General features: G+C 54.8%; 1 protein-coding gene across 1 annotated transcript in view; it reads left to right on the forward strand.

The window, feature by feature from the left end:
- The first annotated feature begins 468 nt into the window (after nucleotides 1-468).
- The window catches only part of LOC119958644 (metaxin-1-like), a 40940-nt gene continuing 13454 nt past the window's right edge, over nucleotides 469-27954 (forward strand). The window contains exons 1-3 of the mRNA XM_038787180.1: nucleotides 469-604; nucleotides 22368-22437; nucleotides 27293-27369. Coding sequence (XP_038643108.1) covers nucleotides 524-604; nucleotides 22368-22437; nucleotides 27293-27369 — 228 coding nt within the window. The 5' untranslated portion in view covers nucleotides 469-523. The remainder of the gene's footprint in view (nucleotides 605-22367; nucleotides 22438-27292; nucleotides 27370-27954) is intronic.

Raw genomic sequence — 27954 nt, forward strand, 5'->3', positions numbered from 1 at the left:
GTCTGTGTGGGTTGCTAGGGGGTGTTTATGGTCAGTGTTAGTTGCCAGGGGGTGTTTATGGTCTGTGTGGGTTGCTAGGGGGTGTTTATGGTCAGTGTTAGTTGCTAGGGGGTGTTTATGGTCTGTGTAGGTTGCTAGGGGGTGTTTATGGTCTGTGTGGGTTGCCAGGGGGTGTTTATGGTCTGTGTGGGTTGCTAGGGGGTGTTTATGGTCTGTGTAGGTTGCTAGGGGGTGTTTATGGTCTGTGTGGGTTGCTAGGGGGTGTTTATGGTCTGTGTAGGTTGCTAGGGGGTGTTTATAGTCTGTGTTAGTTGCTAGGGGGTGTTTATGGTCTGTGTGGGTTGCTAGGGGGTGTTTATGGTCAGTGTGGGTTGCTAGGGGGTGTTTATGGTCTGTGTGGGTTGCTAGGGGGTGTTTATGGTCTGTGTGGGTTGCTAGGGGGTGTTTATGGTCTGTGTGGGTTGCTAGGTGACCCCACCATGTGTGTTTCCGGGTCGGGGGAGGGTCACTTCCGGCGCGGGCAATGGCGGCGCCCTGGGAGCTGTTCTGCTGGAAAGGAGACTGGGGCCTTCCGTCCGTGGACAGCGAGAGCCTCACCGTACTGGTGAGGGAGGGACAGAGAGAGACTGACCGTGCTGGTGAGGGAGGGACAGAGAGAGACTGACCGTGCTGGTGTGGGAGGGACAGAGAGAGACTGACCGTGCTGGTGTGGGAGGGACAGAGAGAGAGAGACTGACCGTGCTGGTGTGGGAGGGACAGAGAGAGAGAGAGACTGACCGTGCTGGTGTGGGAGGGACAGAGAGAGACTGACCGTGCTGGTGTGGGAGGGACAGAGAGAGACTGACCGTGCTGGTGAGGGAGGGACAGAGAGAGAGAGACTGACCGTGCTGGTGTGGGAGGGACAGAGAGAGACTGACCGTGCTGGTGAGGGAGGGACAGAGAGAGAGAGACTGACCGTGCTGGTGTGGGAGGGACAGAGAGAGACTGACCGTGCTGGTGAGGGAGGGACAGAGAGAGAGAGACTGACCGTGCTGGTGTGGGAGGGACAGAGAGAGACTGACCGTGCTGGTGTGGGAGGGACAGAGAGAGACTGACCGTGCTGGTGTGGGAGGGACAGAGAGAGACTGACCGTGCTGGTGAGGGAGGGACAGAGAGAGACTGACCGTGCTGGTGTGGGAGGGACAGAGAGAGACTGACCGTGCTGGTGAGGGAGGGACAGAGAGAGACTGACCGTGCTGGTGTGGGAGGGACAGAGAGAGACTGACCGTGCTGGTGAGAGAGGGACAGAGAGAGACTGACCGTGCTGGTGAGGGAGGGACAGAGAGAGAGAGACTGACCGTGCTGGTGAGGGAGGGACAGAGAGAGACTGACCGTGCTGGTGAGGGAGGGACAGAGAGAGACTGACCGTGCTGGTGAGGGAGGGACAGAGAGAGACTGACCGTGCTGGTGAGAGAGGGACAGAGAGAGACTGACCGTGCTGGTGTGGGAGGGACAGAGAGAGACTGACCGTGCTGGTGTGGGAGGGACAGAGAGAGACTGACCGTGCTGGTGTGGGAGGGACAGAGAGAGACTGACCGTGCTGGTGTGGGAGGGACAGAGAGAGACTGACCGTGCTGGTGTGGGAGGGACAGAGAGAGACTGACCGTGCTGGTGTGGGAGGGACAGAGAGAGACTGACCGTGCTGGTGAGGGAGGGACAGAGAGAGACTGACCGTGCTGGTGAGGGAGGGACAGAGAGAGACTGACCGTGCTGGTGAGGGAGGGACAGAGAGAGACTGACCGTGCTGGTGTGGGAGGGACAGAGAGAGAGAGACTGACCGTGCTGGTGAGGGAGGGACAGAGAGAGAGAGACTGACCGTGCTGGTGTGGGAGGGACAGAGAGAGAGAGACTGACCGTGCTGGTGTGGGAGGGACAGAGAGAGACTGACCGTGCTGGTGTGGGAGGGACAGAGAGAGACTGACCGTGCTGGTGTGGGAGGGACAGAGAGAGACTGACCGTGCTGGTGTGGGAGGGACAGAGAGAGAGAGACTGACCGTGCTGGTGTGGGAGGGACAGAGAGAGAGAGACTGACCGTGCTGGTGTGGGAGGGACAGAGAGAGACTGACCGTGCTGGTGTGGGAGGGACAGAGAGAGACTGACCGTGCTGGTGTGGGAGGGACAGAGAGAGACTGACCGTGCTGGTGTGGGAGGGACAGAGAGAGCCTCACCGTGCTGGTGTGGGAGGGACAGAGAGAGACTGACCGTGCTGGTGTGGGAGGGACAGAGAGAGCCTCACCGTGCTGGTGAGGGAGGGACAGAGAGAGACTGACCGTGCTGGTGTGGGAGGGACAGAGAGAGAGAGACTGACCGTGCTGGTGAGGGAGGGACAGAGAGAGACTGACCGTGCTGGTGTGGGAGGGACAGAGAGAGAGAGACTGACCGTGCTGGTGTGGGAGGGACAGAGAGAGACTGACCGTGCTGGTGAGGGAGGGACAGAGAGAGCCTCACCGTGCTGGTGAGGGAGGGACAGAGAGAGACTGACCGTGCTGGTGAGGGAGGGACAGAGAGAGACTGACCGTGCTGGTGTGGGAGGGACAGAGAGAGAGAGACTGACCGTGCTGGTGAGGGAGGGACAGAGAGAGCCTCACCGTGCTGGTGAGGGAGGGACAGAGAGAGACTGACCGTGCTGGTGTGGGAGGGACAGAGAGAGACTGACCGTGCTGGTGAGGGAGGGACAGAGAGAGACTGACCGTGCTGGTGAGGGAGGGACAGAGAGAGACTGACCGTGCTGGTGAGGGAGGGACAGAGAGAGACTGACCGTGCTGGTGAGGGAGGGACAGAGAGAGACTGACCGTGCTGGTGTGGGAGGGACAGAGAGAGACTGACCGTGCTGGTGAGGGAGGGACAGAGAGAGACTGACCGTGCTGGTGTGGGAGGGACAGAGAGAGACTGACCGTGCTGGTGAGGGAGGGACAGCGAGAGACTGACCGTGCTGGTGAGGGAGGGACAGAGAGAGACTGACCGTGCTGGTGAGGGAGGGACAGAGAGAGACTGACCGTGCTGGTGAGGGAGGGACAGAGAGAGACTGACCGTGCTGGTGTGGGAGGGACAGAGAGAGAGAGACTGACCGTGCTGGTGTGGGAGGGACAGAGAGAGACTGACCGTGCTGGTGTGGGAGGGACAGAGAGAGACTGACCGTGCTGGTGAGGGAGGGACAGAGAGAGACTGACCGTGCTGGTGTGGGAGGGACAGAGAGAGACTGACCGTGCTGGTGTGGGAGGGACAGAGAGAGACTGACCGTGCTGGTGAGGGAGGGAGAGAGAGAGAGAGACTGACCGTGCTGGTGAGGGAGGGACAGAGAGAGACTGACCGTGCAGGTGTGGGAGGGACAGAGAGAGACTGACCGTGCTGGTGAGGGAGGGACAGAGAGAGACTGACCGTGCTGGTGTGGGAGGGACAGAGAGAGACTGACCGTGCTGGTGTGGGAGGGACAGAGAGAGACTGACCGTGCTGGTGTGGGAGGGACAGAGAGAGACTGACCGTGCTGGTGTGGGAGGGACAGAGAGAGACTGACCGTGCTGGTGAGGGAGGGACAGAGAGAGACTGACCGTGCTGGTGAGGGAGGGACAGAGAGAGACTGACCGTGCTGGTGAGGGAGGGACAGAGAGAGACTGACCGTGCTGGTGAGGGAGGGACAGAGAGAGACTGACCGTGCTGGTGAGGGAGGGACAGAGAGAGACTGACCGTGCTGGTGAGGGAGGGACAGAGAGAGAGAGACTGACCGTGCTGGTGTGGGAGGGACAGAGAGAGACTGACCGTGCTGGTGTGGGAGGGACAGAGAGAGACTGACCGTGCTGGTGTGGGAGGGACAGAGAGAGACTGACCGTGCTGGTGAGGGAGGGACAGAGAGAGAGAGACTGACCGTGCTGGTGTGGGAGGGACAGAGAGAGACTGACCGTGCTGGTGTGGGAGGGACAGAGAGAGACTGACCGTGCTGGTGAGGGAGGGACAGAGAGAGACTGACCGTGCTGGTGTGGGAGGGACAGAGAGAGACTGACCGTGCTGGTGAGGGAGGGACAGAGAGAGACTGACCGTGCTGGTGTGGGAGGGACAGAGAGAGACTGACCGTGCTGGTGAGGGAGGGACAGAGAGAGACTGACCGTGCTGGTGAGGGAGGGACAGAGAGAGACTGACCGTGCTGGTGTGGGAGGGACAGAGAGAGACTGACCGTGCTGGTGTGGGAGGGACAGAGAGAGACTGACCGTGCTGGTGTGGGAGGGACAGAGAGAGACTGACCGTGCTGGTGTGGGAGGGACAGAGAGAGACTGACCGTGCTGGTGAGGGAGGGACAGAGAGAGACTGACCGTGCTGGTGAGGGAGGGACAGAGAGAGACTGACCGTGCTGGTGTGGGAGGGACAGAGAGAGAGAGACTGACCGTGCTGGTGAGGGAGGGACAGAGAGAGAGAGACTGACCGTGCTGGTGAGGGAGGGACAGAGAGAGAGAGACTGACCGTGCTGGTGTGGGAGGGACAGAGAGAGACTGACCGTGCTGGTGTGGGAGGGACAGAGAGAGACTGACCGTGCTGGTGTGGGAGGGACAGAGAGAGACTGACCGTGCTGGTGAGGGAGGGACAGAGAGAGACTGACCGTGCTGGTGTGGGAGGGACAGAGAGAGACTGACCGTGCTGGTGAGGGTGGGACAGAGAGAGACTGACCGTGCTGGTGAGGGTGGGACAGAGAGAGACTGACCGTGCTGGTGAGGGTGGGACAGAGAGAGACTGACCGTGCTGGTGAGGGTGGGACAGAGAGAGACTGACCGTGCTGGTGTGGGAGGGACAGAGAGAGAGAGACTGACCGTGCTGGTGTGGGAGGGACAGAGAGAGACTGACCGTGCTGGTGAGGGAGGGACAGAGAGAGACTGACCGTGCTGGTGAGGGAGGGACAGAGAGAGACTGACCGTGCTGGTGTGGGAGGGACAGAGAGAGACTGACCGTGCTGGTGAGGGAGGGACAGAGAGAGACTGACCGTGCTGGTGAGGGAGGGACAGAGAGAGACTGACCGTGCTGGTGTGGGCGGGACAGAGAGAGACTGACCGTGCTGGTGAGGGAGGGACAGAGAGAGACTGACCGTGCTGGTGTGGGAGGGACAGAGAGAGACTGACCGTGCTGGTGTGGGAGGGACAGAGAGAGACTGACCGTGCTGGTGAGGGAGGGACAGAGAGAGACTGACCGTGCTGGTGAGGGAGGGACAGAGAGAGACTGACCGTGCTGGTGAGGGAGGGACAGAGAGAGACTGACCGTGCTGGTGTGGGAGGGACAGAGAGAGACTGACCGTGCTGGTGAGGGAGGGACAGAGAGAGACTGACCGTGCTGGTGTGGGAGGGACAGAGAGAGACTGACCGTGCTGGTGTGGGAGGGACAGAGAGAGAGACTGACCGTGCTGGTGTGGGAGGGACAGAGAGAGACTGACCGTGCTGGTGTGGGAGGGACAGAGAGAGAGACTGACCGTGCTGGTGTGGGAGGGACAGAGAGAGACTGACCGTGCTGGTGAGGGAGGGACAGAGAGAGACTGACCGTGCTGGTGTGGGAGGGACAGAGAGAGAGAGAGAGACTGACCGTGCTGGTGTGGGAGGGACAGAGAGAGACTGACCGTGCTGGTGTGGGAGGGACAGAGAGAGACTGACCGTGCTGGTGTGGGAGGGACAGAGAGAGACTGACCGTGCTGGTGTGGGAGGGACAGAGAGAGACTGACCGTGCTGGTGAGGGAGGGACAGAGAGAGACTGACCGTGCTGGTGTGGGAGGGACAGCGAGAGACTGACCGTGCTGGTGAGGGAGGGACAGAGAGAGACTGACCGTGCTGGTGTGGGAGGGACAGAGAGAGACTGACCGTGCTGGTGTGGGAGGGACAGCGAGAGACTGACCGTGCTGGTGAGGGAGGGACAGAGAGAGACTGACCGTGCTGGTGTGGGAGGGACAGAGAGAGACTGACCGTGCTGGTGTGGGAGGGACAGAGAGAGAGAGACTGACCGTGCTGGTGAGGGAGGGACAGAGAGAGACTGACCGTGCTGGTGAGGGAGGGACAGAGAGAGACTGACCGTGCTGGTGTGGGAGGGACAGAGAGAGACTGACCATGCTGGTGTGGGAGGGACAGAGAGAGACTGACCGTGCTGGTGTGGGAGGGACAGAGAGAGACTGACCGTGCTGGTGAGGGAGGGACAGAGAGAGACTGACCGTGCTGATGTGGGAGGGACAGAGAGAGACTGACCGTGCTGGTGTGGGAGGGACAGAGAGAGAGAGACTGACCGTGCTGGTGAGGGAGGGACAGAGAGAGACTGACCGTGCTGGTGTGGGAGGGACAGACAGAGAGAGACTGACCGTGCTGGTGTGGGAGGGACAGAGAGAGACTGACCGTGCTGGTGTGGGAGGGACAGAGAGAGACTGACCGTGCTGGTGTAGGAGGGACAGAGAGAGACTGACCGTGCTGGTGTGGGAGGGACAGAGAGAGACTGACCGTGCTGGTGAGGGAGGGACAGAGAGAGACTGACCGTGCTGGTGTGGGAGGGACAGAGAGAGACTGACCGTGCTGGTGTGGGAGGGACAGAGAGAGACTGACCGTGCTGGTGTGGGAGGGACAGACAGAGAGAGACTGACCGTGCTGGTGTGGGAGGGACAGAGAGAGACTGACCGTGCTGGTGTGGGAGGGACAGAGAGAGACTGACCGTGCTGGTGAGGGAGGGACAGAGAGAGACTGACCGTGCTGGTGAGGGAGGGACAGAGAGAGACTGACCGTGCTGGTGTGGGAGGGACAGAGAGAGACTGACCGTGCTGGTGTGGGAGGGACAGAGAGAGACTGACCGTGCTGGTGTGGGAGGGACAGAGAGAGACTGACCGTGCTGGTGTGGGAGGGACAGAGAGAGACTGACCGTGCTGGTGAGGGAGGGACAGAGAGAGACTGACCGTGCTGGTGAGGGAGGGACAGAGAGAGACTGACCGTGCTGGTGTGGGAGGGACAGAGAGAGAGAGACTGACCGTGCTGGTGAGGGAGGGACAGAGAGAGAGAGACTGACCGTGCTGGTGAGGGAGGGACAGAGAGAGAGAGACTGACCGTGCTGGTGTGGGAGGGACAGAGAGAGACTGACCGTGCTGGTGTGGGAGGGACAGAGAGAGACTGACCGTGCTGGTGTGGGAGGGACAGAGAGAGACTGACCGTGCTGGTGTGGGAGGGAGAGAGAGAGACTGACCGTGCTGGTGTGGGAGGGACAGAGAGAGACTGACCGTGCTGGTGAGGGAGGGACAGAGAGAGACTGACCGTGCTGGTGTGGGAGGGACAGAGAGAGACTGACCGTGCTGGTGAGGGAGGGACAGAGAGAGACTGACCGTGCTGGTGAGGGAGGGACAGAGAGAGACTGACCGTGCTGGGTGTGGGAGGGACAGAGAGAGAGAGACTGACCGTGCTGGTGAGGGAGGGACAGAGAGAGACTGACCGTGCTGGTGTGGGAGGGACAGAGAGAGACTGACCGTGCTGGTGTGGGAGGGACAGAGAGAGACTGACCGTGCTGGTGTGGAGGGACAGAGAGAGACTGACCGTGCTGGTGAGGGAGGGACAGAGAGAGAGAGAGACTGACCGTGCTGGTGTGGGAGGGACAGAGAGAGACTGACCGTGCTGGTGTGGGAGGGACAGAGAGAGACTGACCGTGCTGGTGTGGGAGGGACAGAGAGAGACTGACCGTGCTGGTGAGGGAGGGACAGAGAGAGACTGACCGTGCTGGTGAGGGAGGGACAGAGAGAGACTGACCGTGCTGGTGTGGGAGGGACAGAGAGAGACTGACCGTGCTGGTGAGGGAGGGACAGCGAGAGCCTCACCGTGCTGGTGAGGGAGGGACAGAGAGAGACTGACCGTGCTGGTGAGGGAGGGACAGAGAGAGACTGACCGTGCTGGTGTGGGAGGGACAGAGAGAGACTGACCGTGCTGGTGAGGGAGGGACAGAGAGAGAGAGACTGACCGTGCTGGTGTGGGAGGGACAGAGAGAGACTGACCGTGCTGGTGTGGGAGGGACAGAGAGAGACTGACCGTGCTGGTGAGGGAGGGACAGAGAGAGACTGACCGTGCTGGTGAGGGAGGGACAGAGAGAGACTGACCGTGCTGGTGAGGGAGGGACAGAGAGAGACTGACCGTGCTGGTGAGGGAGGGACAGAGAGAGACTGACCGTGCTGGTGAGGGAGGGACAGAGAGAGACTGACCTTGCTGGTGTGGGAGGGACAGAGAGAGAGAGACTGACCGTGCTGGTGAGGGAGGGACAGAGAGAGAGAGACTGACCGTGCTGGTGAGGGAGGTACAGAGAGAGACTGACCGTGCTGGTGAGGGAGGGACAGAGAGAGAGAGACTGACCGTGCTGGTGAGGGAGGGACAGAGAGAGACTGACCGTGCTGGTGAGGGAGGGACAGAGAGAGACTGACCGTGCTGGTGTGGGAGGGACAGAGAGAGACTGACCGTGCTGGTGAGGGAGGGACAGAGAGAGAGAGACTGACCGTGCTGGTGAGGGAGGGACAGAGAGAGAGAGACTGACCGTGCTGGTGAGGGAGGGACAGAGAGAGACTGACCGTGCTGGTGTGGGAGGGACAGAGAGAGACTGACCGTGCTGGTGTGGGAGGGACAGAGAGAGACTGACCGTGCTGGTGTGGGAGGGACAGAGAGAGACTGACCGTGCTGGTGAGGGAGGGACAGAGAGAGACTGACCGTGCTGGTGTGGGAGGGACAGAGAGAGACTGACCGTGCTGGTGTGGGAGGGACAGAGAGAGACTGACCGTGCTGGTGAGAGAGGGACAGAGAGAGACTGACCGTGCTGGTGTGGGAGGGACAGAGAGAGACTGACCGTGCTGGTGTGGGAGGGACAGAGAGAGACTGACCGTGCTGGTGAGGGAGGGACAGAGAGAGAGAGACTGACCGTGCTGGTGTGGGAGGGACAGAGAGAGACTGACCGTGCTGGTGAGGGAGGGACAGAGAGAGAGAGACTGACCGTGCTGGTGTGGGAGGGACAGAGAGAGACTGACCATGCTGGTGTGGGAGGGACAGAGAGAGACTGACCGTGCTGGTGTGGGAGGGACAGAGAGAGACTGACCGTGCTGGTGAGGGAGGGACAGAGAGAGACTGACCGTGCTGGTGTGGGAGGGACAGAGAGAGACTGACCGTGCTGGTGAGGGAGGGACAGAGAGAGACTGACCGTGCTGGTGTGGGAGGGACAGAGAGAGAGAGACTGACCGTGCTGGTGTGGGAGGGACAGAGAGAGACTGACCGTGCTGGTGAGGGAGGGACAGAGAGAGACTGACCGTGCTGGTGAGGGAGGGACAGAGAGAGAGAGACTGACCGTGCTGGTGAGGGAGGGACAGAGAGAGACTGACCGTGCTGGTGAGGGAGGGACAGAGAGAGACTGACCGTGCTGGTGTGGGAGGGACAGAGAGAGACTGACCGTGCTGGTGTGGGAGGGACAGAGAGAGACTGACCGTGCTGGTGAGGGAGGGACAGAGAGAGACTGACCGTGCTGGTGTGGGAGGGACAGAGAGAGAGAGACTGACCGTGCTGGTGAGGGAGGGACAGAGAGAGACTGACCGTGCTGGTGAGGGAGGGACAGAGAGAGACTGACCGTGCTGGTGAGGGAGGGACAGAGAGAGAGAGACTGACCGTGCTGGTGAGGGAGGGACAGAGAGAGACTGACCGTGCTGGTGTGGGAGGGACAGAGAGAGAGAGACTGACCGTGCTGGTGAGGGAGGGACAGAGAGAGACTGACCGTGCTGGTGAGGGAGGGACAGAGAGAGACTGACCGTGCTGGTGAGGGAGGGACAGAGAGAGACTGACCGTGCTGGTGTGGGAGGGACAGAGAGAGACTGACCGTGCTGGTGAGGGAGGGACAGAGAGAGACTGACCGTGCTGGTGTGGGAGGGACAGAGAGAGACTGACCGTGCTGGTGAGGGAGGGACAGAGAGAGACTGACCGTGCTGGTGTGGGAGGGACAGAGAGAGACTGACCGTGCTGGTGAGGGAGGGACAGAGAGAGACTGACCGTGCTGGTGAGGGAGGGACAGAGAGAGACTGACCGTGCTGGTGTGGGAGGGACAGAGAGAGACTGACCGTGCTGGTGTGGGAGGGACAGCTAGAGAGAGACTGACCGTGCTGGTGAGGGAGGGACAGAGAGAGACTGACCGTGCTGGTGTGGGAGGGACAGAGAGAGACTGACCGTGCTGGTGAGGGAGGGACAGAGAGAGACTGACCGTGCTGGTGAGGGAGGGACAGAGAGAGACTGACCGTGCTGGTGAGGGAGACAGAGGGGAGAGAGGGAATCTGTAAATGGCTGGTTTAGCACATTGGGCTAGACAGCTGGCTAGTAATGCAGAACAAGGCAGCAGCGCGGCTCAATTCCCGTACCAGCCTCCCCAAACAGGCGCTGGAAAGTGGCGACTAGGGGCTTTTCACAGTAACTTCATACTTGTGACAATAAAGGCTTATTATTATTAATTGAGGGGTTCAGGGTTGTTTATATATAGAATAACAGATACCCGGGAGTGAGTTACAGACTGGAATCTAATCGAGGGGTTCGGGGTGGTTTATAGACGGAATAACAGATACCCGGGAGTGAGTTACAGACTGGAATCTAATCGAGGGGTTCAGGGTGGTTTATATATAGAATACCAGATACCTGGGAGTGAGTTACAGACTGGAATCTAATCGAGGGGTTCGGGATGGTTTATATATAGAATAACAGATACCCGGGAGTGAGTTACAGACTGGAATCTAATCGAGGGCTTTGGGGTGGTTTATATATAGAATAACAGATACCCGGAGTGAGTTACAGACTGGAATCTAATCGAGGGGTTTGGGGTGGTTTATATATAGAATAACAGATACCCGGGAGTGAGTTACAGACTGGAATCGAATCGAGGGGTTCGGGGTGGTTTATATATAGAATAACAGATACCCGGGAGTGAGTTACAGACTGGAATCTAATCCAGGGGTTCGGGATGGTTTATATATAGAATAACAGATACCCGGGAGTGAGTTACAGACTGGAATCTAATCGAGGGGTTCGGGGTGGTTTATATATAGAATAACAGATACCCGGGAGTGAGTTACAGACTGGAATCTAATCCAGGGGTTCGGGATGGTTTATATATAGAATAACAGATTCCCGGGAGTGAGTTACAGACTGGAATCTAATCGAGGGGTTCAGGGTGGTTTATATATAGAATAACAGATACCCGGGAGTGAGGTACAGACTGGAATCTAATCGAGGGGTTCAGGGTGGTTTATATATAGAATAACAGATACCCGGGAGTGAGTTACAGACTGGAATCTAATCTAGGGGTTCAGGGTGGTTTATATATAGAATAACAGATACCCGGGAGTGAGTTACAGACTGGAATCTAATCGAGGGATTCGGGGTGGTTTATATATAGAATAACAGATACCCGGGAGAGAGTTACAGACTGGAATCTAATCGAGGGGTTCGGGGTGGTTTATATATAGAATAACAGATTCCCGGGAGTGAGTTACAGACTGGAATCTAATCGAGGGGTTCGGGGTGGTTTATATATAGAATAACAGATACCCGGGAGTGAGTTACAGACTGGAATCTAATCGAGGGGCTCAGGGTGGTTTATATCTGGAATAACAAAAACCCGGGAGTGAGTTACAGACTGGAATCTAATCGAGGGGCTCAGGGTGGTTTCTATAGAGAATAACAGATACCCGGGAGTGAGTTACAGACTGGAATCTAATCGAGGGGTTCGGGATGGTTTATATATAGAATAACAGATACCCGGGAGTGAGTTACAGACTGGAATCTAATCGAGGGGTTCAGGGTGGTTTATATATAGAATAACAGATACCTGGGAGTGAGTTACAGACTGGAATCTAATCGAGGGGTTCGGGGTGGTTTATATATAGAATAACAGATACCCGCGCGTGAGTTCCAGACTGGAATCTAATCGAGAGGCTCAGGGTGGTTTATATATTGAATAACAGATACCCGGGAGTGAGTTACAGACTGGAATCTAATCGAGGGGGTCAGGGTGGTTTATATATAGAATAACAGATACCCGGGAGTGAGTTACAGACTGGAATCTAATCGAGGGGTTCTGGGTGGTTTATATATAGAATAACAGATACCCGGGAGTGAGTTACAGAGTGGAATCTAATCGAGGGGTTCGGGGTGGTTTTTTTATAGAATAACAGATACCCGGGAGTGAGTTACAGACTGGAATCTAATCGAGGGGTTCGGGGTGGTTTATATATAGAATAACAGATACACGGGAGTGAGTTACAGACTGGAATCTAATCGCGGGGTTCGGGGTGGTTTATATATAGAATAACAGATACCCGGGAGTGAGTTACAGACTGGAATCTAATCGAGGGGTTCGGGGTGGTTTATATATAGAATAACAGATACCCGGGAGTGAGTTACAGACTGGAATCTAATCGAGGGGTTCGGGGTGGTTTATATATAGAATAACAGATACCTGGGAGTGAGGTACAGACTGGAATCTGATTGAGGGATTTGGTGAGAAAGGTTTTTTTTACAGAATGATGGGCATTGTAGTGAATGACAGACTGCTTGATGGGAATAACAGATACCTGGGTGCAGAATTTTATGTTTGCTGTTGGCAGGTTTTCAGGATATCGGCACACCCTTGTTAGCATCGCTGCCTGCATCTAACCTGTCTGCAATTTACATGAGGCAGGCAATCCCTAGAGCGTCCCCTCACCCCTCTTAGCCCCAGATGAGCCCGCACATTATCCAACAATTGGCCACTTCAGGGCAGCTTTCTTCTTCAACATTGAGGCTGGCGGGGGTGGGGGTGAGCACTGCTGGTCACCCTCTGCCTGAAATGGCGGCGTGCCTCATTCTGTGTTTACCCATGTGAATACCGCCTTCTCTCCTGGTCACTGCTGCACGGGTCCTCCTGGTCACTGCTGCACGGGTCCTGCTGGTCACTGCTGCACGGGTCCCCCTGGTCACTGCTGCACGGGTCCCCCTGGTCACTGCTGCACGGGTCCCCCTGGTCACTGCTGCACTGGTCCCCCTGGGCACTGCTGCACTGGTGCCCCTGGTCACTGCTGCACGGGTCCTCCTGGTCACTGCTGCACGGGTCCTGCTGGTCACTGCTGCACGGGTCTCGCTGGTCACTGCTGCACGGGTCCTCCTGGTCACTGCTGCACGGGTCCTCCTGGTCACTGCTGCACGGGTCTCGCTGGTCACTGCTGCACGGGTCCCCCTGGTCACTGCTGCACGAGTCCCCCTAGTCACTGCTGCACGTGTCCCGCTGGTCACTGCTGCACGGGTGCCCCTGGTCACTGCTGCACGGGTGCCCCTGGTCACTGCTGCACGGGTGCCCCTGGTCACTGCTGCACGGGTCCTCCTGGTCACTGCTGCACGGGTCCTCCTGGTCACTGCTGCACGGGTCTCGCTGGTCACTGCTGCACGGGTCCCCCTGGTCACTGCTGCACGAGTCCCCCTAGTCACTGCTGCACGTGTCCCGCTGGTCACTGCTGCACGGGTGCCCCTGGTCACTGCTGCACGGGTGCCCCTGGTCACTGCTGCACGGGTGCCCCTGGTCACTGCTGCACGGGTGCCCCTGGTCACTGCTGCACGGGTGCCCCTGGTCGCTGCTGCACGGGTGTCCCTGGTCCCTGCTGCATGGGTCCCCATGGTCGCTGCTGCACGGGTGCCCCTGGTCGCTGCTGCACGGGTGCCCCGGTCGCTGCTGCACGGGTGCCCCTGGTCACTGCTGCACGGGTCCCCCTGGTCGCTGCTGCACGGGTCCCGCTGGTCGCTGCTGCACGGGTCCCGCTGGTCGCTGCTGCACGGGTCCCGCTGGTCGCTGCTGCACGGGTGCCCCTGGTCGCTGCTGCACGGGTGCCCCTGGTCGCTGCTGCACGGGTGCCCCTGGTCGCTGCTGCACGGGTCCCGCTGGTCGCTGCTGCACGGGTCCCCCTGGTCGCTGCTGCACGGGTCCCCCTGGTCGCTGCTGCACGGGTGCCCCTGGTCGCTGCTGCACGGGTGCCCCTGGTCGCTGCTGCACGGGTGCTCCTGGTCGCTGCTGCACGGGTGCCCCTGGTCGCTGCTGCACAGGTGCTCCTGGTCGCTGCTGCACGGGTGCCCCTGGTCGCTGCTGCACGGGTGCCCCTGGTCACTGCTGCACGGGTGCCCCTGGTCACTGCTGCACGGGTCCCGCTGGTCACTGCTGCACGGGTCCCGCTGGTCACTGCTGCACGGGTCCCCCTGGTCACTGCTGCACGGGTCCCCCTGGTCACTGCTGCACGGGTGCCCCTGGTCACTGCTGCACGGGTCCCGCTGGTCACTGCTGCACGGGTCCCGCTGGTCTCTGCTGCACGGGTGCCCCTGGTCACTGCTGCACGGGTGCCCCTGGTCACTGCTGCACGGTGCCCCTGGTCACTGCTGCACGGGTGCCCCTGGTCACTGCTGCACGGGTGCCCCTGGTCACTGCTGCACGGGTGCCCCTGGTCACTGCTGCACGGGTGCCCCTGGTCAATGTTGCACGGGTGCCCCTGGTCACTGCTGCACGGGTGCCCCTGGTCACTGCTGCACGGGTGCCCCTGGTCACTGCTGCACGGGTGCCCCTGGTCACTGCTGCACGGGTGCCCCTGGTCACTGCTGCACGGGTGCCCCTGGTCACTGCTGCACGGGTGCCCCTGGTCACTGCTGCACGGGTGCCCCTGGTCACTGCTGCACGGGTGCCCCTGGTCACTGCTGCACGGGTGCCCCTGGTCACTGCTGCACGGGTGCCCCTGGTCACTGCTGCACGGGTGCCCCTGGTCACTGCTGCACGGGTGCCCCTGGTCACTGCTGCACGGGTGCCCCTGGTCACTGCTGCACGGGTGCCCCTGGTCACTGCTGCACGGGTGCCCCTGGTCACTGCTGCACGGGTGCCCCTGGTCACTGCTGCACGGGTGCCCCTGGTCACTGCTGCACGGGTGCCCCTGGTCACTGCTGCACGGGTGCCCCTGGTCACTGCTGCACGGGTGCCCCTGGTCACTTCCCTGTGGGTAGGTGGGTTCATGTGCAATAAAGGCTGGAGGCTAATTATAGGGTTCGGCGATGGGGATGAGGTGTTGTATATCGGAAAACCGTACCTGGGAGTGAGGAGTCCACGGAGGTGTATACTGTTATTTATCTATGATGTGGAGATGCCGGCGTTGGACTGGGGTGGGCACAGTAAGAAGTCTTACAACACCAGGTTAAAGTCCAACAGGTTTGTTTCAAACACGAGCTTTCGGAGCTTCCTCGGGTGAATGGAGAGGTATGTGAGGTATAATTCACATACTTCTCCATTCATCTGAGGAAGGAGCAGTGCTCTGAAAGCTCGTGTTTGAAACAAACCTTTTGGACTTTAACCTGGTGTTGTAAGACTTCTTACTGTTATTTATCGAAGTAACACTATTGGCTGGTGGAACATCATGTGTTGCGCGATGACGTTATTGGAACGACTCGTGGGCTTTTGTGGAGTTTACCCTGTTTGGACAGCACCTTGAAAAGAAACCGCTTGCACTCTGGTTTACAAACTCGATGTGTGCACCTCTGCTTCTACCTCTTTGCGGCTACAACAAAGAATGTAACAAAAGAGAAACTGGCGATGAGACCAGGGCCGTAAACAAACAATGTGAGAAAAACAACTTTTGATGATGATTCTGGGAGCCAGATGAAGGAATTTATCTATCCAGGCCTGGACGCTATTGGCAGTTAAATTGGGCGAATATCACCGACTTCCAAGGCGGAATCATGGATGTGGCAATTAAAAATAACTCCCAGGAAACACGTGGACACCATTCAGTTTGTAGCGGGTATCAGCGAATCATCCGGTCGATTGCGACAGTCGCTCGTGTTAGAAGGGTTTTCAGAAATTGAGAAAAAGCTATCGGACAACAGTGAATTCCTGGGGACTTACTTCAAAAGGAGGATCGGAGTTCTCAGTACACTTACTGTTGTAGTGTGTAGAGCTGAGGAGACTGCTCACAAGGCACTGAAACGGGCCACGGGAAAGGAAACTTATGGGGTCGCTGACTCCTGCCCAAGAATCATGGAATAGAATCCTTACAGTGCAGAAGGAGACCATTCGGCCAATCGAGTCTGTACCGACCCTCTGAAAGAGCAGCCTAACCTAGGCCCAATCCCCTACCCTACCCTTGTAACCCCACCTGGGGACAATTTGGCATATCCAATTCACCTAACAAGCACATCTTTCGGGACTTGTGGGAGGAAACCAGAGCACCCGGAGGAAACCCACGCAAACACGGGAAGAATGTGCAAACTCCACACAGGGTCACTTGAACCCGGGTTCCCTGGAGCTGTGAGGCAGCAGCGCTAACCACTGTGCCGCCCATTGTTCAAGGACATTTTCCAGCACTCATAGAATTTACAGAGCAGAAGGAGGCCATTTGGCCCATCAAGTCTGCACTGGCTCTTACAAAGAGCACCCGACTCAAGCCCACCTATCTCCGTAACCCAGTAACCCCCACTTAACCTTTTTTTTTGGACACTAAGGGACAATTTAGCATGGCCAATCCACCTAACCTGCACATCTTTGGACTGTGGGAGGAAACCGGAGCACCCGGAGGAAACCCACGCGCACACGGGGAGAACGTGCAGACTCCCAACCGGGAATCGAACCTGGGACCCTGGTGCTGTGAAGCAACAGTGCTAACCACTATGCCACCGTGCTTCCCACATTGTCTGGGAGACCTTGGCCAAGAAAGGTCCAGCTAAACTGGGCCTCCGTGAACCAACTTATTGGTTCTGCGAGCAACCTCCAACCAGTTCTGAGAAAGTGTGCAAAGGTTTTTGAGGAGCCACTTGGATCCGTGACTGGGTGAAGGTGAAACATCAAGTTGAAGGTAGGCAGCATGCCTGTGTGTTTGAAAGCGTGTACCGTAGGACGTAGTCTGTGCAATTCGACCTAAAGTGGTGGAAGATCCCGAGGTTACTGAAGATAGGAGTCATTGAGCCCGTCACCACCAGTGATTGGGCAACCTCAATTGTCCCAGTCTTAAAGATGGTTCAGTACCAATGTGCGGGGATTTCAAAACAACTTCTACCCTATTATGTGTTGACCAGATCCCTCTACCACTTATCGAAGATCGTTTTGCAAGCCTCTCAGGCAGCCAAAGATTGATTTCTCCCGAGCCTATCTAAATGAACGTAGCTAAGGGAGAACCAGGGATTTACTTCTGAGGCTGTACAAGGCTCTGGTCAGACCCCATTTGGAGTATTGTGAGCAGTTTTGGGCCCCGTATCTAAGGAAGGATGTGCTGGCCTTGGAAAGGGTCCAGAGGAGGTTCACAAGAATGATCCCTGGAATGAAGAGCTTGTCGTATGAGGAACGGTTGAGGACTCTGGGTCTGTGCTTGTTGGAGTTTAGAAGGATGAGAGGGGGGATCTTATTGAAACTTACAGGATACTGCGAGGCCTGGATAGAGTGGACGTGGAGAGGATGTTTCCACTTGTAGGAAAAACTAGAAGCAGAGGACACCATCTCAGACTAAAGGGACGATCCTTTGAAACAGAGATGAGGAGGAATTTCTTCAGCCAGAGGGTGGTGAATCTGTGGAACTCTTTGCCGCAGAAGGCTGTGGAGGCCAAATCACTGAGTGTCTTTAAGACAGAGATAGAGAGGTTCTTGATCAATAAGGGGATCAGGGGTTATGGGGAGAAGGTAGGAGAATGGGGGTGAGAAAAATATCAGCCATGATTGAATGGCGGAGCAGACTCGATGGGCCGAGTGGCCTAATTCTGCTCCTATGTCTGATGGTCTAATGAGTCTCAATCGTTAGGACCATAGAAACACACAAGGGTCTGTTCCGGTACCGGAGACTTCCGTTTGGGATAACGTCAGCACCCCCTCTCTTCCAACGATCTATTGATTAGACCTTCAGTGGGCTGTTGGGTTTGCAAGTACCTGGACGACATTTTGATTACAGGTTCGAACGATGTAGAGCACGTTAAAGAACCTCGAGCTGCAACTTCATAATCTCAGGGTCAAGAAAGAGAAGGGCGATTTTTTTGTAAATCTTCTATTCGTTATCTTGGACACATCATCGACCAAGACGACCTTCTCAAAGCGCCTAAGAAGATGTTGGAGATCCTGGATGCTCCATGATGGCAGAACGTGGCTCAGTTAAGGTCGTTTGTAGGATTATTAATTTGCATCTTGAGTTGGCAGTAATGGAGTATTGTTGTTGGGTATTAGAGTAATCATTCTGCTGTGTCGATGAAGTAGAATCCTAGATCAGCTGCATCCCGGTGTCGATAGAATGACGAGTTGGTGAGAAGCTCTTTCTGGTGGCCCACTTTGGATGCCCAAATAGAGGAGAAGGTTCTGCCAATCCTGTAGTGCATTGAGAAATGTAACTCCGCCACAGTCTTTGCATCCACGGGGATGGCCTATCCAGGACATGGCGAAGAATCCTTGTCGATTGTGTGAGACCAGACGAACGATGCATGTTTTTTGGTCATGGTTGACGTGCATTTGAAGTGGCCAGAGGTTGCCATCATGAAATCACCAACTACGGAACAGACCACGGAAAGGATTGACGAGGTGTTTGCAAGATTCAGGTGACCTGAATGGCTCGTGAGCCATACTCCATTCGCAGCTGAATTGGTGCTCTACCTGAAGGTGGGAATCCGCCATATCAAATCTGCCCTCGACCATCCAGATATCTAAGGGCTTAGCTGAATGTTTTGTATAATCGCTCCAGCTTGCCGTGAAGGTTTTGAGGGATAAACGTGTCAATAACTTTCTCATGACGTCCAGAGACGCTGCACATTCAACAAACCGGCTGCCGCAATATTCAAAAGGAAACGACGCACATAGTTCGACCTTTTGACTCCCCTTTCAGCTTCAGAGGGAGGCCGACAACAACCTCCGACACAAGTGGCGTGCAGGAAACAGCATTCTAAAAGCAGAGTCTTTGACCATGTGGAACGTGTTCTTGCGAGAAACTTTACCTCCGGCGAAAAGTGGACTCTAGCAATTGTATTAGCCGAAGTGGGTCGAATTTTATAAACTGTACCAATCCGACGATGAACGAATTTGGCGTCGGCGAGCTGACCCATTATTGTCTGTTCGTAGTGAGAGTATAGAATCTGTACCAGGTGTTTTTGCCACAGGGTATACAGAGTGACATGTCCGACTTGAGGAGGACAACTGCCGAAATCACGGAATCTGTTTCGACAGAACCATCCACACGACCAGAGACAGTTCCCGAGTTGGTTTCGCCAGATGTAACACTGACCAGTGTACAGGAAGACCCTCCTGGAACCCCCAAGAGCCAGGTTCCTTAATGGCGTGTTCTGCCAAAACGAGGCAGGCGCCTCAGACACGATACTGTCTTACTCAGGTATATGTAACGTAGGAATGTTAGTTATGGTGTGGTGTGTTGGATCTGTGTTAAAGTGTTTGATTAAGTAAAAATGCTGGTAAGTCCAGAGGGAGGGTTATTGTATATCAGAGTCCCACCTGGTGTAATGTCACGAGTTACACAATGGTGTAATTGGAGTGTTTGGCGGGTTTTTGTGGCGTTCACCATTGCACCCTGCTGAGCAGGATTTTGTAAGTAAACCCCTTGCACGATGTTGTACAAAGTCGACATGTGCCACCTTTGAATCTTCCTCTTTGCGGCTACAACAAAGAATGTAACGTAAAAGTAGAATATCAGTGGGTTAGCGCTGCTGCCTCACGGCGCCGAGGACCCGGGTTCGATCCCGGCCCTGGGTCACTGTCCGTGTGGAGTTTGCACATTCTCCCCGTGTCTGCGTGGCTCTCACCCCCACAACCCAAAGATGTGAAGGTTAGGTGGGATTGGCCGCGCTAAATTGCCCCTTCATTGGAAAAATTGAAAGTAGAATAACAGGTCCATGGAAGTGATTCTCACCCCGTCACACCCATGCTCTCAATTTGGCTCCAAGTTTCAAATAGCCGATTTTATAATTCACGTTCCTGTTCTGCAATCCCACCAGGGGATTCCTCGATAGTCTCGTCCGGCTCCGAGGTACCTACGCACCTACCTCCACCCTGTGGGAATTCTGGATTTAAGCAAGGCCGGTTGAACTTCAGCTCCCTAAGCTCTGGAATTTCCTCTTTAAACGTCTCTGCCTCTCTCTCGGCATTCTTTAAAATGTGACCTCACATCAGCCTCTGTGTGTCAGACTACCAACTGTTGTAAAATCCCAGAGATGGTTTATTACGAAGGTCGCTGTGTAATTATAGGTCATTGTTGGAAATACCCGGGAGTGAATTTCAGGCTGGAATCCAATCAAGCAGTTTGAGTGGCTGATTTATTGATCGGAGGAGTTACAGACTAGAATCTAATCTCGGATTTCGGGATAGGGTTGTATATCGGAGCGATTCCAGGGAGGGAGTTGGAGGCTCTCTGTGGTTAATGAAGGGGTTTTGATGGATTGAATACAGGGCAGTGGGGCACTCTGTGAGTCCCAGGCTGGAATGTAATTGAAGGGTTCGAGGTGGTTAATCTGCACAATGACAGAAACCTGGGAGTGAGCTGCAGAAACCTGGGGAGCGAGCTGCAGAAACCTGGGAGCGAGCTGCAGAAACCTGGGAGCGAGCTGCAGAAACCTGGGAGCGAGCTGCAGAAACCTGGGAGCGAGCTGCAGAAACCTGGGAGCGAGCTGCAGAAACCTGGGAGCGAGCTGCAGAAACCTGAGAGCGAGCTGCAGAAACCTGGGAGCGAGCTGCAGAAACCTGGGAGCGAGCTGCAGAAACCTGGGAGCGAGCTGCAGAAACCTGGGAGCGAGCTGCAGAAACCTGGGAGTGAGCTGCAGAAACCTGGGAGTGAGCTGCAGAAACCTGGGAGTGAGCTACAGACTGAAATCTAATGGAGCAGTGTTGTGAGCTAGCTGTGTGAATGCCAAGTGTGGAAAGGTGTTTCGTTTACTGCCTTCAAACCCCAATCCTTTTCTTTTTCTGATTCTTTAGCAAGTGAGAATTCATAGAGTTGGTCGGCATCTCCCTGGGCAGTTTATGACAGAGCGATTGATTCAGTTTTATGTCTGTGGTCGGGCTGTTTTTGGCCATGTGCGAATAAACAGGACGAATAGTTTGTGGTTCTGGGTTCTATTTTCCAAGCGTCATGCCTGTGGGCTGCAGTCGACTGACTAGCTCTGATTCCATTACATCATCTGTCCTGAGTGCTCAGACGGAATTGTAGTTTGGCTCTCTACTATATTCTTACTGATGAATGTAAATTGCAGTAACGCTGCTCGACAATCCCTGGTAAAGATGGCGATCCAGTGGCCAGGTGCCTCGGGGTAGGTGAATGGACCAGCCCTCAGCTTGGGGAAGGAGCAGGATGTTGAATCTGCTCATTGCCCAATCGGGCAAAAGTAACTGTCCACTTGCTCTTCCGGGCTATATTGTACAGAGTGTTGTTGCTGTTGTATTGAGCCCAGTAGATCCTTTCAGTTTTACACAGGAGAATTCTGTATCCCAACGCTGGTTACTGGGGTCTGTGGCCACCTCGACCTACTCTGGTTCTGGTCTCCGGATGCTGGAACTACAGCCCCCCACCATACTCCAATCCAGTGACCCCAGCAGGAAGGTGCCATGTGCGTGGGCTCACACTGTGCTGCCCTTGCTGTTGAAACCAGTCGATGATGCTGGTTCCCTCAAGCCAAGCCCCCATACTGCTGCTGGCTGAGTATCCTTGGCAGCGGAATGGGCGGCTCCATCTCTGGTGGAGGGAGATTCCCTCTCCCATCTCGGCACGAGTCTGGGACTGTCACATAAAGGCCTTTAGATATCTTGTGTATAACTTTACTCTGTATCTAACCCCGTGCTGTACCTGTCCTGGGAGTGTTTGATGGGGACAGTGTAGAGGGAGCTTTACTCTGTATCTAACCCCGTGCTGTACCTGTCCTGGGAGTGTTTGATGGGGACAGTTTGGAGGGAGCTTTACTCTGTATCTAACCCCGTGCTGTACCTGTCCCGAGAGTGTTTGATGGGGACAGTGTAGAGGGAGCTTTACTCTGTATCTAACCCCGTGCTGTACCTGTCCTGGGAGTGTTTGATGGGGGACAGTGTAGAGGGAGCTTTACTCTGTATCTAACCCCGTGCTGTACCTGTCCTGGGAGTGTTTGATGGGGACAGTGTAGAGGGAACTTTACTCTGTATCTAACCCCGTGCTGTACCTGTCCTGGGAGTGTTTGATGGGGACAGTGTAGAGGGAGCTTTACTCTGTATCTAACCCTGTGCTGTACCTGTCCTGGGAGTGTTTAACAGTTATAACCATAGTTTTAGAAAGTAAACCTTAGTGAAAGATTTGAAAACTGCTTAACTTTTCCTAACTGTGTTTTTTTTTCTGTTAGGCTTATGCACGATTTTCCGGAGCCCCCCTGAGAGTGCACAAGCTCAGCAATCCCTGGAAAAGTCCTTCAGGCAAGGCTAACCCCATCAGTGCTGACCTTCTGGGTCCCATGTCCCATAGCGGGGGGGGGGGGTCTATTTGCCCTCTCCAGCTTGTATACCCTTCGGTTAGATATAGCTGCTATTTAGGTGTACTCCATTTGTCCGTGTGGAGTTTGCACATTCTCCATGCGAACAGTGACCCAGGACCTGGATCAAACCCTCAGTGCCGTGAGGCAGCAATGCTAACCACTGCGCCACTGTGCTGCCCTAACTTTCAGTCATTGATGTGAGCAATAGAATTGTTAGTTTGCTGGTCACCTGACAACAGAAATAAATCTTTTATTCCAAGACTCCGAGAGAATCTATCTGGAGGCAGCGCTGCACAATCTCGCCCCTCTCTTTTCTAGATATTGAAGATATCGAGGAAGATGGGATTAGTGCAGGGACGAGTCATGGAGCTGGGAGATCAGTCATGTTCTAGTTGAATTATGGAGCATGCTCGAGCTGGGAACCCTCCTCCTTTTCCCTTTATTCTCTCCACCTTATTTTTACAAACCCTGTCTGCTGTTTGTGACGATCCAGAAGAAATCATTCATCTAAATCATGAAGCTGCCGCGATGATGAAAGCAGACAGACTAACAAGCTCAACCTGCGAGAACCATATAACTTTAACCCTTACTAGACTTTAAAATAATACCACTTAATCTATCCTCCCGCTCCGTAATACATTTGTACATGTCTGGATGTTGGAAAGTTTTTATTATTTTTCTTAGACAAGATTACAGACAACAAATGCTCTTCCCGTTTCTTTTTATAAGACATAGAAACAGAATTAGGCCACTCGGCCCATCGAGTCTGCTCCGCCATTCAATCATGGCTGATATTTTCTCATCCCCATTCTCCTGCCTTCTCCCCATAACCCCTGATCCCCTTATTAATCAAGAACCTAACTATCTCTTTCTTAAAGACACTCAGTGATTTGGCCTCCACAGCCTTCTGCGGCAAAGACTTCCACAGATTCACCACCCTCTGGCTGAAGAAATTCCTCCTCATCTCTGTTTTAAAGGATCGTCCCTTTAGTCTGAGATGGTGCCCTCTGGTTCTAGTTTTTCCCACAAGTGGAAACATCCTCTCCACGTCCACTCTATCCAGGCCTCGCAGTATCCTGTAAGTTTCAGAAAAACTTATGAAAAAGTCTGTTTTTACAGTCGTGTCACGGAAACAGTGAAACACTCGCTGAATTGGCAAACGTTTTCTTTTAAAATCAGACCTGTTTCGGTCAAACAAGGAGTGGGGAAAGGGGTGAGCCACTCGATCTCCCCTCGCCCGATTGTGACAATACCAGGGATTTACCGATCACATTTAAAATGAATTTCCATGCCTGCCCACTAGCTTTTTATGATTTCCGGACTTTGATTCCATTGTCCCTCGCAGCTCAGCACCATTTAGAAAATGTTCTGAGCGATGGAACTGCCCCATTGAGGCTGGCTTCCAGATTCTAGCATCCGCAGTCATTTGCTTTTTTCCAGTGATCGAGCAGCTCTGATGAGTGGAGAATGAGTAATGCATTTTGGAAGGTCTATTACAGGTCGGGAATATACAGTGAATGGTAGAACCCTCGAGTATTGACAGTCAGAGAGATCTAGGTGTACAGGTCCACAGGTCACTGAAAGGGACAACACAGGTGGAGAAGGTAGTCAAGAAGGCATACGGCATGCTTGCCTTCATTGGCCGGGGCATTGAGTATAAAAATTGGCGAGTCATGTTGCAGCTGTATAGAACCTTAGTGAGGCCACACTTGGGAGTATAGTGTTCAATTCTGGTCGCCACACTACCAGAAGGATGTGGAGGCTTTAGAGAGGGTGCAGAAGAGATTTACCAGGATGTTGCCTGGTATGGAGGGCATTAGCTACGAGGAGAGGTTGAATAAACTCGGTTTGTTCTCACTGGAACGACGGAGGTTGAGGGGCGACCTGATAGAGGTCTACAAGATTGAGGGGCATAGACAGAGTGGATAGTCAGAGGCTTTTTCCCAGGGTAGAGGGGTCAATTACTCGGGGGGGCATAGGTTTAAGGTGCGAGGGGCAAGGTTTAGAGTAGATGTACGAGGCAAGTTTTTTTACACAGAGGGTAGTGGGTGCCTGGAACTCACTGCCGGAGGAGGGGGTGGAAGCCGGGACCATAGTGACGTTTAAGGGCCATCTTGGCAAATACATGAATAGGATGGGAATAGAGGGATACGGACCCAGGAAGTGTAGCAGATTTTAGTTCAGATGGGCAGCATGGTTGGCACGGGCTTGGAGGGCCGAAGGGCCTGTTCCTGTGCTGTACTTTTCTTTGTTCTTTGTAATCGCAATGACTCTTGACGCTCATTGAGAAATTTCTCCTCATCCCAAGTCCTAAGTGGCTGACTCTTTACGCTGAGATTATAAACTCTTGGCTGTAGATTCTCCAGCCAAGCGAAATAGCCTCTTGACATGTGGAGCCTGCCGAGTCTTCGAGGAGTTTTTTATACATCAATGAAATCACGTCCTATTCTTCTGGGTTTCATTTTGGTTTGGTTCAGTTTGTTCAAGATTTCCATTTGTATGAGTCGTGACCCACTTGGAATGGATTCCCCTGAGAGTTTATTCTGGCTTCTGAATCGGGAGTGGGCGCTATCCCATTCAGACACTACGTCCTCTGTCGTGCGGAGTTTCCAAGTCAGTGGTTACCCCACAGTCTGAGCTGCTCCAAATCTGCCGCGGTTTTTCCCCCAGCACGTGTGTGCTGGATTTACTGAGGTTGAAAACAGCTGCTGTTTTAAAGTTTGTATTTCCCTTGCTACTGCAGGCTGGACCCGGCTTGTGGAGACAGACATAGAAGGTAGGGGCAGGAGGAGGCCTTTTGGCCCTTCGAGCCTGCTCCGCCATTCATCACCATCATGGCTGATCATCCAACTCAATAGCCTAACCCTGCTTTCTCCCCATAGCCTTTGATCCCATTCTCCCCAAGTGCTATATCCAGCCGCCTCTTGAATATATTCAATGATTTAGCATCAACTACTTCCTGTGGTAATGAATTCCACAGGCTCACCACTCTGTGTGAAGAAATGTCTCCTTATCTCTGTCTGAAATGGTTTACCCAGAATCCTCAGGCTGTGACCCCTGGTTCTGGACACACCCATCATTGGCAACATCCTTCCTGCATCTACCCTGTCTAGTCCCGTTCGAGGAGGGCAGCACGAGCTGGTTAATGGATACAAGAGCTTGGTGAAATTTGGAGAGCAATGATAATGGACAGGATTTGCCCCAAGTGTGAACTGGATCAAAGGCCTGGTGTAACAAACACGCCACTGAAACCAGCAGGGTCCTAGAACCCATCCATGCTCCCAGCCTGGGGGATTCAAAATTTGCTTCAGTACCCCAGGCTGACAAGGGAAAATATCAGACTGTGAGCGTGGCTGGAGTCCGAATGGTCTCTGATTCCTTTCAATTGATCCTGTTAACCAACTCTGTCCAGGCTTCAAAGAATGAGGGGTGAGGGGGTCTCGAACAACTGTGCGGTTTGAACCCAAAGGTCACAACTCTTGTGTGTGTCTGCGTGTGTGTGTCTGCGTGTGTGTGTCTGCGTGTGTGTGTCTGCGTGTGTGTGTCTGCGTGTGTGTGTCTGCGTGTGTGTGTCTGCGTGTGTGTGTCTGCGTGTGTGTGTCTGCGTGTGTGTGTCTGCGTGTGTGTGTCTGCGTGTGTGTGTCTGCGTGTGTGTGTCTGCGTGTGTGTGTCTGCGTGTGTGTGTCTGCGTGTGTGTGTCTGCGTGTGTGTGTCTGCGTGTGTGTGTCTGCGTGTGTGTGTGTCTGCGTGTGTGTGTGTCTGCGTGTGTGTGTCTGCGTGTGTGTGTCTGCGTGTGTGTGTCTGCGTGTGTGTGTGCGTGTGTGTGTGTGCGTGTGTCTGTCTGCGTGTGTCTGTCTGTGCGTGTGTCTGTCTGTGCGTGTGTCTGTGCGTGTGTCTGTCTGTGCGTGTGTCTGTCTGTGCGTGTGTCTGTCTGTGCGTGTGTCTGTCTGTGCGTGTGTCTGTCTGCGTGTGTCTGTCTGTGCGTGTGTCTGTCTGTGCGTGTGTGTCTGTGCGTGTGTCTGTCTGTGCGTGTGTCTGTGCGTGTGTCTGTCTGTGCGTGTGTCTGTCTGTGCGTGTGTCTGTCTGTGCGTGTGTCTGTCTGTGCGTGTGTCTGTCTGTGCGTGTGTCTGTCTGTGCGTGTGTCTGTCTGTGCGTGTGTCTGTCTGTGCGTGTGTCTGTCTGTGCGTGTGTCTGTCTGTGCGTCTGCGTGTGCGTGTCTGTGCGTATGCGTGTCTGTGCGTCTGCCTGTGCCTGTGTCTATCTGTGCGTGTGTCTATCTGTGCGTGTGTCTGCGTGTGTGTCTTTCTGTCTGTGTCTGTGTGTGTCTGTCTGTGTGTGTGTCTGTGCGTGCGTGTGTCTGCGTATGTGTCTTTCTGTCTGTGTGTGTGTCTGTGTGTGTGTCTGTCTGTGTGTGTGTCTGCCTGTGCGTGTGCCTGTGTGTGTGTGCCTGTGTGTGTGTCTGCCTGTGTGTGTGTCTGTCTGTGCGTCTGCCTGTGTGTGTGTCTGTCTGTGCGTCTGCCTGTGTGTGTCTGCCTGTGTGTGTCTGCCTGTGCGTGTGCCTGTGTGTGTCTGCCTGTGTGTGTGTCTGCCTGTGTGTGTGTCTGTCTGTGCGTCTGCCTGTGTGTGTGTCTGTCTGTGCGTCTGCCTGTGTGTGTCTGCCTGTGTGTGTCTGCCTGTGCGTGTGCCTGTGTGTGTGTCTGCCTGTGTGTGTGGTGTGCTTGTGCCTCTGCTTGTGTGTGTGTCTGATGGTGTAAATTAGGTCCCGAATGAACCTGTTTCTTCTATTTTCTTGGCAGGGGTTCTGCCCGCACTGAAGACGGAGGAAGATGTTGTGTCCCAGCCTCTTCAGATCCTTGCTTACCTCCGGAAACGGGTGCACCTTTGTTTCTACTACAATTGTTTGTCATTGAGGTTTGGTAATCCGTGTTGTAATGTTGCTGGACGGATTAGATTTGTCTCGCAAAGTCTTAACTCCCAATGGAACGTTTTTTCACTTAATATTTACAGCCTTTTAAAACTTTAATTAGTGTGCTTTTGGCTGGCACCCCAGATAGAACAGTCAATGATCTGTATACTTCTGTATGCTAGCTTTCACAAAATAATATTCATTAGCTTCAGACAAGGTATTTCTCACTCTTATGATTCAATGACAGCCAGTACAGGACTGAGCTTAACACGTGTACAGGTGCTGCAAGCTCCCACGTTTACCATTCAGCTATTGCACATGGCATCGTGGAGCCCTGTTTGGGTTGCCCATGGTACAGAAAGCACCAGCACCAGATTTATCACACCCAGAAATTACTGGGGTATCGGGTGGGGTTGCAGTAAATTCAGCTTCAGTGCAACTTGTACAAGCATTAAACAATACTGAAGGAAGTGGGCAAGTTCAGACAACTTGAAGCGGTGGGAAATGCTGTATATCTAAGGGGGTACTGCTGTTGGAGACCCACTGCTCGTG

This window comes from Scyliorhinus canicula, chromosome 30 (assembly GCF_902713615.1).
Source record: "Scyliorhinus canicula chromosome 30, sScyCan1.1, whole genome shotgun sequence".
Classification (NCBI taxonomy): Eukaryota; Metazoa; Chordata; class Chondrichthyes; order Carcharhiniformes; family Scyliorhinidae; genus Scyliorhinus; species Scyliorhinus canicula.